Genomic DNA, 19,488 nt, shown 5'->3' with positions numbered 1-19,488 from the left:
GCAGCCGGTATCAAGTGGAGTGCCCCAGGGGTCGGTCCTGGGGCCGGTTTTGTTCAATATCTTCATAAATGATCTGGAGGATGGCGTGGATTGCACCCTCTGCAAGTTTGCAGATGACACTAAACTGGGAGGAGAGGTAGATACGCTGGAGGATAGGGATAGGATACACAGGGACCTAGACAATTGGAGGATTGGGCCAAAAGAAATCTGATGAGGTTCAACAAGGACAAGTGCAGAGTCCTACACTTAGGACGGAAGAATCCCATGCACCGCTACAGACTAGGGACCGAATGGCTCGGCAGCAGTTCTGCAGAAAAGGACCGAGGGGTTACAGTGGACGAGAAGCTGGATATGAGTCAACAGTGTGCCCTGTTGCCAAGAAGGCCAATGGCATTTTGGGGTGTATAAGTAGGGGCATTGCCAGCAGATCAAGGGACAAGATCATTCCCCTCTATTCGACATTGGTGAGGCCTCATCTGGAGTACTGTGTCCAGTTTTGGGCCCCACACTACAAGAAGGATGTGAAAAAATTGGAAAACATCCAGCGGAGGGCAACAAAAATTATTAGGGGACTGGAACACATGACTTATGAAGAGAGGCTGAGGGAACTCGGATTGTTTAGTCTGCAGAAGAGAAGAATGAGGGGGGATTTGATAGGTGCTTTCAACTCCATGAAAGGGGGTTCCCAAGAGGATGGATCTAGACTGTTCTCAGTGGTAGCAGATGACAAAACGAGGAGTAATGGTCTCAAGTTGCAGTGGGGGAGGTTTAGGTTGGATATTAGGAAAAACTTTTTCACTAGGAAGGTGAAGCAGCACTGGAATACGTTACCTAAGGAGGTGGTGGAATCTCCTTCCTTTGGAGTTTTTAAGGTCAGGCTTGACAAAACCCTGGCTGGGATGATTTAGTTGGGATGATCTATTTTAATTGGTTCTGCTTTGAGCAGGGGATTGGACTAGATGACCTCCTGAGGTCCCTTCCAATCCTGATATTCTATCATCAAGTGGGGAATACAGGTGGGAGAGCAAGGAAGACTTGGAGAGCAGCAGAGGAGAGCTGAGTGGGAAACAGAGCTTGGTCAGAAAATGGGCTTTCCCCCAATGGAATATTTAAATGAAAATCGGAAGGGAGATGTGTGTGTGGGGGGGGGGGGGGGGCGGGACGGTTTGGTCAAAGTTTCAATAGAAAAGTTTGACTTTTCAATCAAAATATCTTGAGTCAGAAATGTTGCTGGGGTGTCTCATGCTGCCTTTCTCCTCTGCAGACTAAGGTCCTAGTTGGACTGCATCTCCCATGATGCACCATGGTGTCTCCTCATGGTGAGGGGCAGCAGTTGCATCATGGAAGCTATAGTCTGGCTGCAGAATCCAACCTCTGGACAACAGCGTGGACATGAGGAAACCTGAACTACAACTCCCACAAAGCACCGCGTCAGGATATCTGAATCAAAATATGTCAATTTTCAGTCAAAATATTTTGAGTTTTGAACCTTTTTTTAAATGAAAAATTGAAAATTTCTACAGAAAGTTTTTTCTGAAAAATTCTTTGCTCAAAAACCTAATTTACTGTTAAACAAGCGAATATACAAACAAAACACACAACATTTCTATACCAGAGAATTGGACACCATGTGTAGCAAATGGGAAATATGTAGGGTTGCCGACTTTGTAATATTTAATAACTGGACACTCATGCAGGAGTGCTGGAACTTCCCGCACCCTTCCTCTTCCCTTCGAGGCTCTGCCCTCCCCGGCCTCTTCCTCCTGAGGCCTCGCCCCCCATTTGCTCTTCTTCCCCCTACCCCTTCTCGGCTGGGTCAGGAGGGACTCGCCTGTGGAGCCCGTAGCTGCAGCTGCCCAATGCAGGTAGGAGGCTGGCACGGGTAATAACCTAGTGCCTCCCCTGTCCATGGTAACTGGAATTTGGGTGTCTGGTCAGTAGATCTGACCGGACGCTGCCAGATCCCCTTTGCAACCCATCTTTCTGGTTGAAAACTGGGCACCTGGCCACCCTAGAGGTATGGCAGGTTGGGAGGCTTCTCCAGACAGGTCTTAGTCAGCCCAGACCTACTCCACCCAATCTTCCCCCTAGCAAAATCCTTCCCCAGCTCCCAACTAGTGCTCCTTGCACAATCCACCTGCCGTATCCTAAAATCATCCAGTTTCCAGGCATCATAGAATCATAGAAATGAAAGGCTGGAAGGGACCTCAAGAAGCTATCGAGTCCATCCCCCTGTGCTGAGGCAGGACCAAGTAAAACTAGACCATCCCTGACAGGGGTATGTCCAACCTGTTCTTAAAAATCTCCAGTGATGGGGATTCCACAACCTCCCTTGGAAGCCTGTTCCAGAGCTTGTGGTGGAATTAGCTCTCTCTTGTGCAGTTTCAGTTAGAAGGACACTGTGAAGTTAATAATCCCGTTATCCCTTCTTGCATTGCCCTTTCCTCACTAGTTTACTACTGACACCAGCTTTGTCTGTCCATTCATTGAAGTTCTTATCTAACACCCATTCACCATGCTGGGGATCTTAATGCCTGTTGTTCCTTCTCTTGCTTCTGAATCACTTCTGTCTCCCCCCACATGGAACATTCTCCCCAAATCTAGTTGGAAGACAACAGAAAACTGAGGACAAATCTAACCGATCCATCGAGAGGCGCACATACTTTACTAAGATTATCGTCTTATGAGAGTCACCCTTGTCCTTCCTGTCCTTTTCTACCACTTGTGTTGTGGCTGAGTTTAAGTTATACGCTCTTTGGGGTAAGGACTGGGTCTTTGCTTTTTTCCACAGAAAGGACTTGGTATATTTTTGGGTCTCCAAAAAAAGCAAAAATATTACATTTTTTAAAGAAGGTCATTGCCACTTTTATGAAGAGCATTGGAGATCATTAAAAGCAAGAATTTTAGATACACTGAAGACTGATTCTGCAAAAGTTACTCACCAAAGCCACCCCAGTAAAATCAATAGGACTGCTCAGATAAATGAGGATTATCAGGGTGGTCAACACTCATGATTTTGTCATGACTCTCGTGATAATTATTGTTTTCCTTAAAGCTGCAGCTCCTGGAGTCAAATGGGTATGTGATGATTTCCACCTTCATTGTTAAAGAAAAAGTATGTTTCTAGTCCTTGTGGCTGTGGAGAAAGCTTCAAAATGTGACTCCAGTGCACCCTAAAGGCTCCAAAAGCAGAATGCAAATAAAAAGAATCCCAAATCTATGATTTTTACATAATCTTACAGATTTTAAAAGACAATTCATGATTTTTGAACATTTGGGATTGGCCATACTGGATTACTCAGTTTAGAAAGGACTAAAGGACCCAGGCTCTAAGGTCTTGCGTACATGGACCAGTTTTATTTCTTATAACTACACTAGCCTCCTTTGTGGACACTCTTATTCTGGCAAAAAAGGGACTTTCTTCAGTTTTATCTTAAATCCCTCCTAACAACATAAAATAAGCCAAAAGCAGCCACTCATACCAGAATTAGCGTCGGCCCAGGAGGTTTTGCCAATATTTACCGATCTCGTCCCTCGATCTGCTGGCAACGCTCCTACTTATAATTAGATTGGTTTAAATTCACCCCTTAGATTATACCCAAAAGTTTCCGTGTAAGCAAGGCCTAACTTCCCCAGCACCAGCTGTCTAGTTTGTCCTTTTCTCTCAGTTTGGACGGGTGGAGGGGAACCAACTAGTGAGTTTCTCTTTGGCTTCTACTCAATTTCAGGTTCTCAGGCGGTAGCCCCTGGCATGGCATTTGGGTTGGACCAGTGGACTTTAAAAGAAAAAACAATGGAACCATTACAAAGGTGAAAATAGCAGAAAAGTCCTATTTCTACAAAACCTAAAGCATGCAGCAAGCTTGACCCTTGAAACTCTTCATAAAGTCAGTTATTTATCTGCAGCGAGATGCCCTGCATTGGTAGGACCAAGGACTAACCAACTGTAGCTCCAATCCTGCAAAGAGACTTGTGGTGTGCTTAACGTTTTGCCCAGTGAGTAGCCCTATTGAAATTAAGCACATGATTAAGCCAAAAACGTCTTTTCTCTCCAGCTTGAAGGATCCTAATTTGCCTCCATCTTCTTAATTACTTCTGCTCCACACCCAACAACTTTGATTATTCCTGCAGCAGACACTACCTCCCCAAGTAATTTCAGGCTCTCTTTACTTAGTGTGGTCTTCTGGGGGTCAGTGTTCTGCCATTCCTGACCCTGCACAATAACATGCTGCACATTTCCTCCCAAACCGGTCTATGCTATCAGTGCTAACACGATACATCTAAACAGGTGCCAAGCTAGATAATAGAAAATGATCCTGCTGGATGAAAAACAAACTAGGATTATGGATAACTAAACACCTCTGTTTGAGCAGCAAAGTCATCTACCAAAGCTTAAAGGGAATTTAAAAAAAATCTAAGGGGATGAGGAAAGTCATGAATAGAAACCTGGGCCTTGAAAAGAAAACAAAGGGTTGATAAAACAACAGGTGGAGGAGATTAGAAGAGAGAAGCTGGAAGCTCTCGTATAGAGGCAAAAGCTCAGCTGGGGACTGGTCCTGTGCAAAGCAGAGGCCCAATGCAATCTAGGTCTTTTAGTGGAATAATGGTATTCGGGCTTTAATTCACAGTCAGACCCGGGATGCCAAAACACACTTGGGTGTCACTCAAAGCACTACAGGACAACCCCCGCTTAGACCTCTAATGCCCTCTTTGTTTGGTAAATTCTGCTCATTGCAGGATGCTGGAAATATATCCTCCCCCTTTCCAGTATTCCTCTGTTTTCACAGGTGTGCCGGGATCCGTGTTTACACTGAACCCTGACCTCAGCTCAAACGCAGACTTAATGCTGATAATGATGGCAGTTTAAAGAGTATTTGACAATATCTGTTTTCCAAAAGGGCTTTTGAATCGCCATCACAATTTCCCTTTCCTCCCCTTATAGGGAGGCCGGTTGTCACGAAACATGCTGCACTCTGGCCTCTTCTGCAAAACATTCGGAGAAGCACAAAGGTCCTCTATGCCCGCCCCAACACGTAAAACCAGACGCTGAAATGCTCCCACTGGACAGAGTCCTCAACACATAATGCACCTACAGAGTTTTGCAATTAGCATCAGCAGTTCGGATTATTTGACTCTCTTTCCTTCAGAAGAATGAGTTCATTCACCCCTTTCAACAGCAGCAGAAAACATTCGTTTTTAGACTCAACTGAGATATGAAACTGAAGCCACTGTCTTGGTTCCCATTGCATTCATGCACCTTATGGATAAGGAATGAACTAGCACTCTCCTTCGAAGGGCCATATATTAACATAGCAGCACTGGAACAAAAACAGTGGTCGATACGCTGGCAAGCGTCTCCATTCTTAGATGCCATTTTCATTCAGCCAAAGCTTTCGCTTGTTGGACTGGAATGTTAGAAAGAGAAGATGCAAGTTACCTCTGCATGATCTTTAATTCTTACCACCTAGACTTGGATGTTCCCCCCTCCTAGAGGTGAATGGGGTAGAATGGCGAGTTCCCACCTTTGTTGTGGCTAAAGAAACTTTTAGGCAAAGCAGGGCATCTAAAAAGCAAGAGACGAGGGCAGCAGCTACTGAAACAAAAAGGTTCCAAGATTTTGAAAAATTGTGCTCAGAAATTAGGTGCCTAAATAGGCAGCCTGGTTGCAAAGGAAGCAGCAGCTAGTGACACTTACAATGGCCCTCCTACACGCTGGCCCACCAGTTGCCTCTGGGCTTGTCAAGCCAAACAGGAGCTACCCACTCATCATTAGGGTCTGCTATAGGAACCCAAAGTACCTTTACATTGGAGCCACCTTTATCAGGGGTTTAGCAGCATGAAGCACAGTGAACCGCACAGACGGGAAGTGAAGCATACCTTTTCCAACTGAAGCTGCAGGTGGGAACATCGGCAGGGAGAATACAGTTGCAGAATTTGGCCAGGACATAGATTCAGATTCTAAGGCCAGAAGGGACCACTGTGATCATCTAGTCTGCCCTCCTGTATAAACACAGGCCACACCCCTATTCTCATGAAGAGTGTCACTTATTGGATCTTCGGTTACAAATCATCAGGAGCTTCAGCAGCACTGCTCCTCTACAGGGTCACAAATTCGGTACTGACTCATCTTCTGCATCGCCAGCCCACTGTTGTCCCTTGGCCGTGTTTCATCCAAGACCGGCCCCAGTCTCGTGCTGTGCAGTGTGGGAGATCGGGTGGGATGGCTACACACCTCAAACACCGTACCGGAGGTCAGACACTACAGAAAGAAAAATGTTAAAATATTGAAGGCAGAGAGGGGTACCTGGCTCGATCTATTCTGCCTGTGTTTGTGAGTGTGTGTTAGCAGGAGGCGGGGCTAAGACTGTTCACCTCCCAAACCTTATTGTGTAGCAACTTTCTTCTTCAGTTTAACATCTTATGTGAAGTTTGGGGACTGTAACCCTATGGAAGCTTTAAAAGCAAGTCTGCTGCCTTAGGGCACATCTACACTACGGGCGCTGCAACAGTACAGCGGGAGCCGTGCCACTGTAGCGTAGACGCTCCTTACAATCAATGGAAGGAGTTTTTCTGTCGATGTAGGTAATCCACCTCCCCAAGCAGTGAGAGCTAGAATTCTTCCATTGACTTACCCGTGTCTACACTGGGGCTAGATTGGCTTAACTACAGCGGTGAATTTTTCACACCCCTGAGGGATGTAGCGAAGTCAATATGGATATTAAGTGCAGACAAGGCCTTGGTAAACAATCTTGTCCGTCTACTGCAGGGGGACTTCTCTTTCTCTAGAAATAAGTAGCCTCAGGTACTGGGCTGATGGCCTCACATTTCAGGCCCATTAATCTTGGTCGTGTCCTTAGAGCAATTCCTACCGTTTTTAATGAAGTTCTCATTCACGCCGCAGCATCTTCCAGAACTTCTCTCTCCCCGTTAGAAGTGGTTTTGCCAATACCCATTTGTACACAATTTTGTATTCAAGGGCAGCACCTGATTTCTAAAGGATGGCTAAGGGACAAAAATAACCATATGCCCAAATCTACCTGGGATCCAGGCTCTGTGCCTCATTGATGCCCCACGTGAGCCTGCCTGGTTATAGCAGATGTTTGCAGCTCAGCAGGGCTGTTCTGTGGGCCAGTAGGGCTGCTTACTACTAAAATGATAGCTCTGCAGTTTGGGTGGATCCAGATCCTACATAGCCTTACTCCACCCCTGAATAACTCCAACACGGGCCATCTGATGGCAATCCACCCTCCTCCTTGATAGGGGCATAGGAGGAGACGTTACTTTAACACGATGCCGGATTGATTGTGAGTACTTCAAAGTATGGTCTGTCCCTCCCTTCGGGGAAGAGGGGTTGGCTGAAATAAAGAGAAGCAACCACGTTTGGGAATACTGTGGAAATGAGGGCGAAGTCTGCCAGTATACCTTGGCTACAATGCCTTGCAACGATTCACCTTTAAGGGTATGTCTTCACTGCTTTTAGTCTTGGTGATCAGCACCCAGGTTAGCTTAGCCTAGCCCCACCCAGGTGTAAGCAGCCACTGCAAAGCCCCACCTAAGTTACTATAGCCTCAGTTTTGCAGCAGCCACCCCATGCGTGGACTTCTGGGGGCACATCCCATGGTTCTGCTGCTAGGATTCTATCCCAGTGAATTGTGGGAGAATCCATCTGTCCTTCTGGGCAGGCATTTGGAGGACTATCAGCACTCAAGTGATTGAGTCTGGATCCTCACTGCAAAGTGGGTGGGTTACTAGCCTGGGTGGGAGTCTGACCTGAGCTCTAAACCACAACCAATCAAACTGTGATCGATACAGACACGCTGCTCCTGAAGCACAGGGACCTCCGTGTGAATGAAAAATAACAGACCCGACTCCTAAAGAGAGAAACCGATAGGAGACCATCATTCTATTTCGCGTGGGGGGGAAGTTAACCGATCACTCAGTTCCCAAGCGCCAGTTAGCACAGCCCTTCCCATCAGTAAATCAGACGTGTCTAGGAACAGCTTGAACAATTTTTATTTTTTTTAAAGTGCTTAAAACGTAAATAACAAGCTCTTTATAAACATTAGTTGCAACTGTTAAATCAAGAAACATAAGCAGAACCCTCTTCCCAACTCTGTAAAGATTACGGAAATCAACATACCCCCCAGATTTGAACACTCTTAACCCTGTTTTTTTGGGTGCATTTCCAACACTCATTTATAGCACAGAACATAACACGGTTTTTTTTACAAACAAGATCAACCAACTCAAATAGACTGAGTTTACAAAACACTGTTCAGTATCCATATCCCTTCAGGTTTGTTCCAGTTTAAGGGCATTACTGGACATCTCTTCTGTACCCCCTTCGTCCCTGACCAGAAGAGAAAATAAAGAAACAGACTGCTTGATGGGCTTCCTTTTTAAAAAAAAAAGTTTACTGACCCTTTGGGGTGACAACAAAGCATGACAAACGCAATCAGCTGCACATCTGCAGAAAAACCCTGCAAAGCAGTTTGTGTGGGGGGAAGAGGCCGAATATACTGGGATGAAAGACAAAGTTACGGGAATGGCCTTGTTTCAAAACTGAATAAATAGGCACGCTGTTGACAGCAGGTGATCTAGACATACAAAAGTCATCTCACCTGCAGTGACTAACCCTCACCAAGAGGGTTCCAGCATTAGACTGGTATATAGGGACAATGACATATTTTCAACTCCTTGTTTTCACACAACCACCTCCTTTAAATACGGATACAGGACAGGAACATCAATCGTTTTTAGACAGATACATTTCTATTGTACTCCGCTCTCTCCTACCTCCTTTTTGTAAGACATCTACATTTTAAAATCTTCACATCAGGCTCTCCAATACATTTTTTTAGTACCAAATGAAGTTAATTAAATAGCCACTTTGGTTTTAACCGAGTTCTCTGGACACTTGTGGCATATTTAACATTCTCTGCTCCGTTATGTGGCGCATAATCTCTTGGGAAGGAAGTTTTGTAAGGTAGTGGAGGAATGGAGGACAAAACAGTAAGTGGACTTACCAAAGAAACCTCTCCTCAAGGATGCCTTTCCCTAGCCAAAGTTCAATCACAAATGCCTGACTTCTGAAAAGTCTAACGGTCAATTAGATGACACCCATAACAGGGGAGGGAGGGACAACACCCTCTTAGCCAAGACAATCATTAGGTTTGTGCCATACTCCCCACACACTAACTTTGGTTAACTCAGATGTCGTGCTGCCCATGCAGTACCTGCTCCACCAAGAACGCGGAGTCTCCCAGATGGTTTCTCAGAGCATCCCTGCTCGTGTAGAATCAAGGCTTGAACATTTTAAAGCTATCCGCTTGGCAGCGTTTTAGGCTATGTACAACTTCTCACTGAGTGGATTCTTTTGGTGTAAGGTGGCCTATGGGGTTCAATCACACAGCAGTGACCTTCAGAGGGAGAGGGACAGGTCATGGAAAAGAAACAGGCTTATCGTTAAACAAGTCCATTGTCCTGGTACAGTTCTTTGTGATGCTGCTCTTCAAGGTTATCTTGAATAGATAAAGTGGCAAACATTCAAGCTTCGACAAGGCAGAAAACCGTCTAAGGCAGAGAGATTTTGTAGATGTGATTAAATCATAACAAAAGGATTAAGAAGCAGTGGATAGGGGTGCAGAGAGCTCTTTCAAAACATTAGCACTTGTGTGGGTGTAGAAAGCACCTACAATAAGTCAGTCCTCAGGATGAGAAGATGAAACAAAATTCTACAAGAAAGACTAGCCAAGGGAGCAACTAATTGGCTCTAGAGGCTGTCCAGGGATCAAGCCAACATGAGGAATGGTTTGGTACCAGGCAGCATGATTTGGTCTCATACGTTTCTGCTGCATGGTATGCTGGAAGAACAGTGAAATGATGCCAGTCCCACATCGGTGCCAAGGAAGCAGGTATATTTCAGAGGACAGACCGAACGGGGCATGCATCTTTTATACACAGGCTGCTGAAAAGCCAGCGTGGACACATTTATTCTCACAGAGATGAAATACTACAGACTTCCCTCCTTTTTAATGCCCATCTGACACAGGCCTCCATATTCCAGCTCAGCTGTCTTTGATTATGCCCTCCCTTCCATGCCCTGGTGTGGTAGGTTTAGTTGCATAATTGTTTTTACGCAAGTTTTGCCTCCTTATACCACACTGCATGTAACTCCTCCTCACATAAAAGGAAGACATTTTCCAAGAGGCATACAACCAGGAAAGGGACCTGGCTCTCACTCTAGGGGAACCTTTTGATTGTACGTGCAAGTACTTGAACTTGCATGAAGAAAGAAAAGCTGGATACACTTCTTAAAACCCCGCCTTCCTCAAGACACATGCACACAAAGAACAACAATGCAGGCAGACAAGTGCAAACCCCAGACTTCTTTCCTATTAGAAACAAAGACAAATAGGACCGAAATGCTCACGGCCAGTGTTTTCAAGGGACTAACAGAGGACCTCATTTACACCAGCCTTACATAAAAGTGTTCCAGCCCCAGAACACAAAGCTACTTGCCCACCATTTGCCCAGGATGGTCTGATTTATTTGCCTTAAAAAACAAACCAACACCACCTCCAACTTACCTGAGCCTGGCGGGCAAGTAGAATTTTGCAAGGCTGGGCTAGGTAAGGACAATAATCCATTGGACTGCAGGTTGGGTTTAAAGAATCAACCATTTTAACAGGAAACTGCCTTTATTCTATTACAAAAAGGCACAACTTTCTGAAGTCAATTTAATACATTTCAACAGGTAGTGAAAGAATGTGAAAAAAGCTTAAAAACGACAGCAAAAACTTAAGGGGTTCCAGTGGAAACAATGCCCCTTTGCCCGGCTGAGGACACTGAAGTCCAACTCGAGTTAGGTGTCAGGCCCTGTCCTCACTGTCTCGATGGGATAACATAGCCGCTCCTTCACTTGCAAGAGGACCTGCCACCCAACGCCTTGATGGAGCAGAGGGAAGAAACTGACAAGAGCTAAAAACCCAAATGGAAGACAGCAGCAACTTCTGGCCCCGCCCAAGGGCACATCAGAACCAGCAACTATGCTGTTTTCTACTGTGGCCAGATGTACCAGTCATACTCAAGCCTCAGACTCACCATATTTGCAGCGACTAAACCAACCAGCCAACAAGGAGCTTGTTCATTGAGGCCCCAAAATCGAACGCTACATATACACCTCCTGAGAGTGCTGGCCCAGTGAAACATCTAGGCACTGGCAAAAGATTGAAGAGTCTTGATGTCGAAATAGATGGGAGAAAGCCCTAGACATAATGTTAATCCTGGGGGTATTTTAGAGTGGTGAATTGCTAGTTTATTACAGACTGTCTGGTGTCTGGCTAAATTTGCTGTCATGCACGCAGACAGGGCACGCAGTCACACTCTAGCTTCTGTTTCTTACGGCATCTTCCAGGCACATTAAAAAAAGACACATAAAAAGAAGTAGGCAAGTAGTGTCAAGGGCCATGGTGGTTTCAAACACGCCATGTAAACGTGGAAAGAGGCGTTTAATGAGACAACACCGTGCAGGAACATCAGCAGCGACTGATGCCAACAAGTCCACAGTGTGTGCCTGTAGCATACACATGGGTGATTGGTAAGGTGGTTTTGTGAAGGAAGTTCTATGGGACAGATGCTGCGTGAACATCAACAGGTCCCTTCCCCGGAAGCCCTGGGGATGACGTTCTAGTCTGAGCTGGGTAAGGAAGAGTTGGTTTTGTCACAGAGGCAAACTTGCAGTAAAGTTACCAACACAGCTCGTGCTCCAGCACGGACACATGCTCAGTCACGCTCAGCCGATTTCACCAGTGTCACTTTTTGTCTCATCTCCCATACGGCCAGGAACTTAGTGCTTAGAGAGAAGCTTGCCAATTGGATGGGGAACCCTTTCCTTTGGGCTGGCAAAGAAATGGTGCCCATCGAAACACAAGAGAGGTCAAGCTAGACCTCCCACTCATCCCTTGCCACACTGACATGTACAGCAACATGGGGAAGAGCCACACACTTGTGATTTTCAGGTGTCACATGTAAAATTTCTCAGCAGTGGCAGCGATTCAGAGAACTTTCTAGCAAGCCAGGACACCTCATTTCCGATAGAACAGGGTCATTTGGGAACACAGGCAGGGGTGGTAGCTCAAAGCCAGGGGCTAGTTGGCACATTTCCAATTTTCAGACGTCCAGTTCCAGGGACTCGTTACGGCTTTGGCAGGAGCTCCGTGAAAGATGTTCCTGAACCACTCTGCCAGGCCATGGGGGAGACGTCCAGTTCATGGGCTGGGCATTGCAGTGTTCTATGCCCCAATGTAGTCATTTCCTGGATCTAGAGCACATTTGTTAGGTGATACAGCTAGTCTTTACTGAAAGACTCTCAGCAAATTTGTGTGGGCACCAGAGCCCTCTTGGGTTTTACGTGTAAGAGGTGGGGACAGTGTGTGCGCAGGGGCAGAATCAGGTGTCTTTGGCGTGTTTATTGCTGGAGTGCTGTGGGCAAGTGACGCCAAGGAGATCTCTGAGCGGAGGTTACTTGCTGGTCGTGTTTTTTTCCAGGGGGATCTGAAGGAGGGTGGGAGACTGTTCCATGATGCGCACCAGCAGCTGGTCAATGTAGTTCTCCAGTTCATGGACATGCTCCTCCTTCCTGCTTAGCTCCTTCTCCCTCTGCAGCAGCAGCTGGATGAGTTCATCATGGGTCAGGTGATAGTACTTGGCAGACTGGTCAGGCAGAGCAGCATCCTACAGCAGGAACAAAAAAGAAGCAGGCCTGGTGAGCTTAAATGAGACCTTCTCTGTACCTTGCAAAATACACCTGGAAACTGTATGCATGGTAAGTAACTGAATCCAGCTTGTGACTCAGACAGATCTGTGTGCACTAGAAAATAATCTGTGCATGTTTCAGTTCTGTATATTTTGCATGGCAGCTTTCGTGTAAGTGGCATCCTATAGCACTGTACAGTTATAGGGCTACATTGTAAGAGGGGGACAAATTCAGTGTAGAGCAGAGACCCTAAGCGTAATGGAGACTGAACAGTGCGGGAGCTGCAGAGGAAGCAGTGAAGGGATGGAGAGGAGAGTGCAGGTAGATGAGCACATGGGAGTAGACACAGACAAGATCTGCGAGCTGGGGGTGGAAGAATTTAAGACAGGTGGTTGCAGGCTGGATCCGGAGATGCACAGGGAGCATCAGCGGGGGTGTTTGAGCGTGACAGTGATGTGGTGGCATTTCTGTGTACATGGGAATCACAGAAGTAGGGCTGGAGGGGGCCTCGAGAAGCCATCCAAGTCCAGCCCCCTGCGTTGACACAGCAACTTACACACAATAGAGACTGGAGAACTGGAATTGGGGGAAGCAAAGAGCAAGGAATTGCAATAGCCATGGGAAAGGGAGATGAAAGCATCCATGAACTTATCAAGAGACTTTGTGGTTTGCCAGTCAGCACACACTGGTTTTTGAATGCACCCAGCCAGTACTGCCTTATTAGAAACTTCCCACCCTCCCCAGCAGGCAGAACCATTTGGGATATGTCTACGCAGCATGGGGAGACTTGCACGAGTGCACTAAGAACAGCAGTGTGGACGTTGTGCCGCTGGCAAAGGCACGGGTTAGCCACCTGAGCTCGGACGGAGGGGGTCAGGCGGGCTTGGACTCAGGTGGCTACCCCAAGCCACCACCAACGCCTCACCCCCCACGCTGCTGTTCTTGGCACGCTAGTTCAAATGGAGCTAATAGGAGTTTGTCTACCAGGTCTGGGGGCGACACACCCGGCTGCACTGTCGACATGGCCTTAGATTTTCCCTGAGATTGTAAAGTCAGGGGCAGTGCAGCAATTGCAGTATCTTGTAGTTACCCTGCTGGTTCCGTACGGCTGAACATGCACTGTGAAACCCCGCTCAGCCGGAGAGAGACAAGGAAACATCAGAGTCCAGACAGCAAAGGAAAGAGCAGATAACATGCTCACCATCCCTAATCAGAGCAGGGTCCTGCCCAGTGCTTAGAACAGGGACTGGTGGCTGGAGTCTGGGGTAATATCTGCAGTTCTGCTGATTCAGTGGTGTAAGGGGTTCTCACACACAGTGGTATCTCTGCTAGGTATTTCTAGGCCTTCAATCACCACTGTAACTAAGCATCAATAGGAGACGTAAATCCGTGCGGGAGGAGAATATGCGCTATAGGTCAGTGGTGGTGACCCTACCTTTAGCTTTTTGGACTCCATTTTCTCCAGCTGCGATGAAGGAGTCACTGGCTGGACACTACTCGTGGTGACAGTCTTCAGCTTTTCCAGGCCGCTACTCAGGGCAGTGGTCAAGGTGGACCTGTGCTGCTTCTTCTCCCCGGAGACCTCTGCCACTGCAGCACTTATGGGCTTCACTGGATGAGGACTAAAGGGAGCAAGGAAGTCAGAGAGTTAGCGCCACACAGAGCTGGGGGACGGGGAAGTACGTCTGCCCTTTGGTTTCTCTGCCAGTGGGGGAAGGTAGCAGTACATCAGTCAGTGGGTTCCACACAGCTGCATCCTCCACCATGCACCGCACTGAATGTTTACCTGCTCTTGGGGGGGGGGGGGGGGGGGGGAGGAGGAAATGGCCCAAAGAGCAATGCAGCCCGAAAGTTCTGAGACAGAGATAGGACCCCTGGAGACTACAAATCCCAGGATGCAATTCTTCCTGATACAGGCAGTCAGGCCCAACTGCTTGCTGGCACCCACTGTCTCCGTGGGCTGCTCTAACCAAGATCGCAGCATTGCATGCTGGGGCCTGCAGTGACAGTGATTCAATCTGCTCCATTTTGGGTAACTTAGACATAGCTCTGAGGCCCAGGGCTCTTTGCCCAGCTGAGGACCTTGTTGACCAAGTCTGGGCCCCCTTGGGATAGCGTTTGGAGCCACGACTGACTGGCTGGGGAGTTACGTACCACAATGACCCACAGCTGGTAGGCTGCCTATTGGCTATTTCCCCATCTATGAGAACTTTGCAGATCTGCTGACTCCACCAAGTCATAACTGCCCTATTTTAGGGTGTAAACCAGGGGTGGGCAAACTACGACCCAGGGGCCACATTCGGCCCTTCAGATGTTTTAATCCAGCCCTCAAGTTCCAGCCGGGGAACAGGGTCGGGACTTGCCCCACTCCATGCATGCCATGGCTCTGCACGGCTCCTGGAAGCAGCAGCATGTCCCCCCCGTCCGGCTCCTATGCATAGGGGCAGCCAGGGGGTTCCGCACACTGCCCCTGCCCCAAGCGCTGTCCCCACAGTTCCGATTGGCCAGGAACTGGCACACCTCCGTGTAGGAGCTGGAGGGGGTACATGCTGCTGCTTCCGGTAAGCGCCATCTGAAGCCTGCACCCCGACACGCTCTCATGCCCCAGCCCCCTGCCCTGATCCCCCTCCCGCCCTCCGAACCCCTCAGTCCCAGCCCAGAGCACCCTCCTGCATCCCCAACCTTTCAGTCCCCAGCCCCCCCTAGAGCTCACACCCCCAGCTGAAGCCCTCCCCCCTGCACCCCAACCCTCTGCCCCAGCTTGGAGCCACCTCTCGCACCCTGAACTCCCCATTTCTGGTCCCATCCCAGAGCCCACACCCCCAGCCCTAACCCTCACTCCCTCCCGCACCCCAACCCCCAATTTTGTGAGCATTCATGGCCCGCCCTACAATTTCCATACCCAGATGTGTCCCTTGGGCCAAAAAGTTTGCCCATCCCTGGTGTAAACATACACAACCCTAAAAGTCTGATTTGTCTTGGTGTATGTCAGACAATATACTGCAGTATACTGGAAAAGATTCCGTGACTTGCCCACTTTAGGGATTACAGCGAGGATACACCATGCACGCCCCAACAATCCCCTGGCCCCATGCACCCACGCCAGTAGGACTGCACCAGATGGGCTCCTGGCAGTTTGCCATGGTGGCTAAGAGCACCACAGAATTTGCACCAAAATACATTACCCAAACCGACAGGCGCAAGCACAGCATTTGCGTGCACCTTCCCTGACAGACGAGCGGGCAACTGCTTTTCTACCAGCTGCTGCCCCACTCCTCCCCCTGCAGTCACAAGCAAGGCTGGAGGGTGCATTTCTGGCCTCAGCCAGGCGATGTTTGTCCTTTGGGCTGAAGTTTGGGCTCCCCACAAAACAATGGACAGAGAAGTGTCCCAAGGCAAACTGCGCTGCCAACTCCTAATGGGGAAGACAGGAGGTGATGTGCAGGTTATACGTGAAATCTGTGCCATGACATTTAGTAATAAACACAAACCGAAATGCCGTGAAGCAGTTTTACTCCACACACGCAGCAGCTACCCTGCGAAGAATTATAACCATAGCTGATGCATACGCAAGCTAACACATTACGTAACCCATCAGAGGAACGCAAAGCGCTTTGCAAGCATGCATCAGTTCTCACAACACTCCAGGGAGGCAGGCAAGCACACTGCATTTACAGATGGCACAATGGCTGCGCAGAAGAGAACGGCACTGGCCAAGGTCAATGGGACCACAACCTCTTCTCTCCTCATTTTCAGGCCTGTGCGCTACCCACTAAAGCACGTTCCCCCTCAATTTCTAGCTAAGCACAGGGGATACCAGGCTTGAAACTTGTGCCTTGAAAAGGTTAACTCAGGTTCAGCCCAAAGCCATTTACAACACAAACAAGTTACGAAGCTTCCTCTAGCTAAAAGCTGTGAATGGAGAGAGGACGGATCAGAAACTCTGCACTCCTGAATTCCAGCTTCATGCAACACAAAGAACATCCTTGGCCCTTACCTGGTCAGTTTTGGAAGCTTCCTTCCTATTCCAACTTGTTGGTGGACCAGCAGGGATGCTCCACATTATCTGGTTACTGATCACTGCAGGGGATTTTAGTCCCACGTACTACAACCCCCCTCTGAGCAAGCCTTCCAGCTAGGAGGGCAAGGGCAAGACAGCTGAGCAGTCAGGCCTAAACATAATTGGTCCCAAATTCCATGGTACCCTCACATGGCATCAGTCTGGTCAAAGGCTTCCTACTCAGCATCTGAGAGCGCACAATACTCGCCCAGTCAGCCCAAGAGAGAAAAACATAGTGGAAGGGAAAAGGAAGGGGTTGAAACCCCTAACAAGAGATTCACATGGGGACTGATTGGCAGAAAAGAGTATCCCCAGAAGACACAGCTCCTCTGCCTACAGGAACATTTTAGACATTGAAGGTACTTTCTCCGGCCCAAGCTCACTGAGGGGACAGCCTCTAGATGCAAGCTGGGACCACAGAGGGATGATCAAGAGTTGTCACAGATATGGTCAGAAGGAAGTTCATTTCTCCCCCAGCTCAGGCTGCGTGCAGTTTCTTAGTTCTCCTGCTACGCAGGGGATGCATTATAGCCTTCGCCTGCTGTGGAATTTTGGGAGATTCTTCCCCCTGCCTCCGCCCCCCAAAAAAGCTGGCAAAAGTATTTTTATTTTTCCAGCAGTGCCTCACTCCTGTCCAGTATCCCCCAATCAACCGAAGAGTTGTCTGCAGCCAGGACTGCAGGGAAAGAGTTACTTTGAACAGACAGCAGTGGCTGCATTTGCCATACCAAGTTACCTTATGACTAGTATCCAGCTCTTGGCTTTGCAAGGCCCAGGAGGTGGGGGACACACATAAAAAAAGATCGGGGAGCCGGCCTCAAGGCACTTTCCCTCCAGCACACTCTGCGTGAGGGACTAACGGAACAGAAAAACCGCATTTTGCAGGCCTGTCCCTGAAATCCCAAAGGACTGTTTAAGAAGTTGCACTGGATTTGATCAGCACAGCAGATTAATGGCAGACACGTAAGAGGCAGCTAGTATGTTAAACTGCTGAGCTTTTATATACTTAGCGCTGAGGGTAATTAACCATTGGAACAACTTACCTCAGGAGGCGGTGGGTTCTCCACCACTTGGGGTCTAACTCAAGGCTCAAGGTCTTTCTAGAACATTCACCCTAGCTCAAACTGAAAGCACTGGCTGAGGTTCTCTGGCTTCTGTAGTACAGGTCTGACTAGATGATCAGAATGGTCCCTTCTGGCCTTAAAACCTACGTATCTTTCCAAGGTGGCAGTTGCCATACTGTTGGCATTTGTTATACCAGCAAGAGGGAGAGTGTGTGGTCTAGTGGTTACAACACAAGACTAGCGTCAGCAGTGTCCAGTTCTAATCCCAGCTCTGTCTACTGACTCATCATGCAATTTCAGACAAATCTCTCAGCCTCTCGGTGCCTCAATTTCCCTGACAAACTGGATGCCTAATGACCTCCATCACAGAGGTATCCTGGAGCTTACATTTCAGTTGATAAGCACCTGGAGGCTCCTGAAAGGGTCAGTTTTCGTGACTTTCACAGCGGTTTAAGATTAACAAGCGATGGCCTAGTTGTCAATCTTCACTACAGCTTCTCCTGCCTCATCTATTGAGCAACGCTTCCCGGGCCACATACCAGGTAAAGAGAGATTTCCTACAGGAAAGCAGCAGCTGTCAGTGAGAAGCCAAGTCAATGCAGTCACGGCCACAGGTATTTCTAGACAATTAGTTGGAAATCCAGGAGTTTTAACATAGCTATTTAAAGTCCAGAGGAGTCTGAGAACAGGCCTGGGAGCCAGGAACGCCAACGTCGACTGGATTCCCTAGGTATCGTTCCTGTTAGTCTGTAACACGCTTGAAGGTATAACGTGCCAGGGAAGTGGAGAAGGATACTTAACATGATCACTGCACCTCTCCTTACAAGTTTGTTTTCCAGATGGTTAATGTGGTTCCCATGGTGCTGCCAGCTCCAAGGGACAGAGCTACGGTTGCGGCATTGCAGGGGAGACCATTTGTATTTCCTCGTTTGCAGAGGTTTCAGTTCAGCCACCCTCCTTGTTGTGGTGGGACACAAAGTAGTGCTGGGGAATCTTAACTCTGCATTAACAACGTTGTTGGGCAGTTAATCCTAAGTAACACCCAGCTCTAGCCTCACAATCTGCTGGCGTCACCAATTAGGTTCCCTTTCAGCAATATTGTGCCACTCCAAGGAGCGGATAGATCAAAGGTATTGTGAGAAATGCCGCTCCCCATGTGAATTTTCTGAACTGTGGGTGCAGCTGACCTGCAATGACATGGGAAAAGCTATTTTCTGACTCAGTTCCATTAGCAGTGCTTTATGGGAGCGTTAAATTAGCTCTGGGGTTTAAGATCTAGGGTGCAAACTTTTAGGCAAATTCATATAAACCTCAAATTTACAGGCAATTAGATCAGTAACAGAGGGAAGACGGACTTAAGCAGCTGCTGAAAATTAAATCCAGAGTAGGACATTTTTGCCTACAAGTGAGTAAGTTGCAGATCAGCCTGGTTCTGTCATGAGTCAGTCTATATACAAGAGTTACTGGGTGAAATTTTATGGCCTGTGTTACGCAGGAGGTCAGATTAGCTAACAATATTTTAAAATCTCTGAACCTATATGAAACCAGGCCCGGGTCTGTTGCAGCCACCATGAACAGCTAACATAAAACATCCCACCGTGTTCTGG

General features: G+C 47.9%; 1 protein-coding gene across 3 annotated transcripts in view; it reads right to left on the bottom strand.

Annotated features, from left to right (window-relative positions):
* Positions 1 to 7,991: 7,991 nt before the first annotated feature.
* The window catches only part of RAB11FIP5 (RAB11 family interacting protein 5), a 109,508-nt gene continuing 98,011 nt past the window's right edge, over positions 7,992 to 19,488 (bottom strand). For all 3 annotated transcript variants that reach the window (XM_077816049.1, XM_077816050.1, XM_077816051.1), the window contains 2 exons: positions 14,193 to 14,379; positions 7,992 to 12,735 (listed from right to left, as the gene is read on the bottom strand). In XM_077816049.1, coding sequence (XP_077672175.1) covers positions 12,523 to 12,735; positions 14,193 to 14,379 — 400 coding nt within the window. In that variant the 3' untranslated portion in view covers positions 7,992 to 12,522. The remainder of the gene's footprint in view (positions 12,736 to 14,192; positions 14,380 to 19,488) is intronic.

The sequence above is a fragment of the Eretmochelys imbricata genome, chromosome 4 (assembly GCF_965152235.1).
Source record: "Eretmochelys imbricata isolate rEreImb1 chromosome 4, rEreImb1.hap1, whole genome shotgun sequence".
Taxonomy (NCBI): domain Eukaryota; kingdom Metazoa; phylum Chordata; order Testudines; family Cheloniidae; genus Eretmochelys; species Eretmochelys imbricata.
This window is presented reverse-complemented; position numbering and strand designations above follow the sequence as displayed.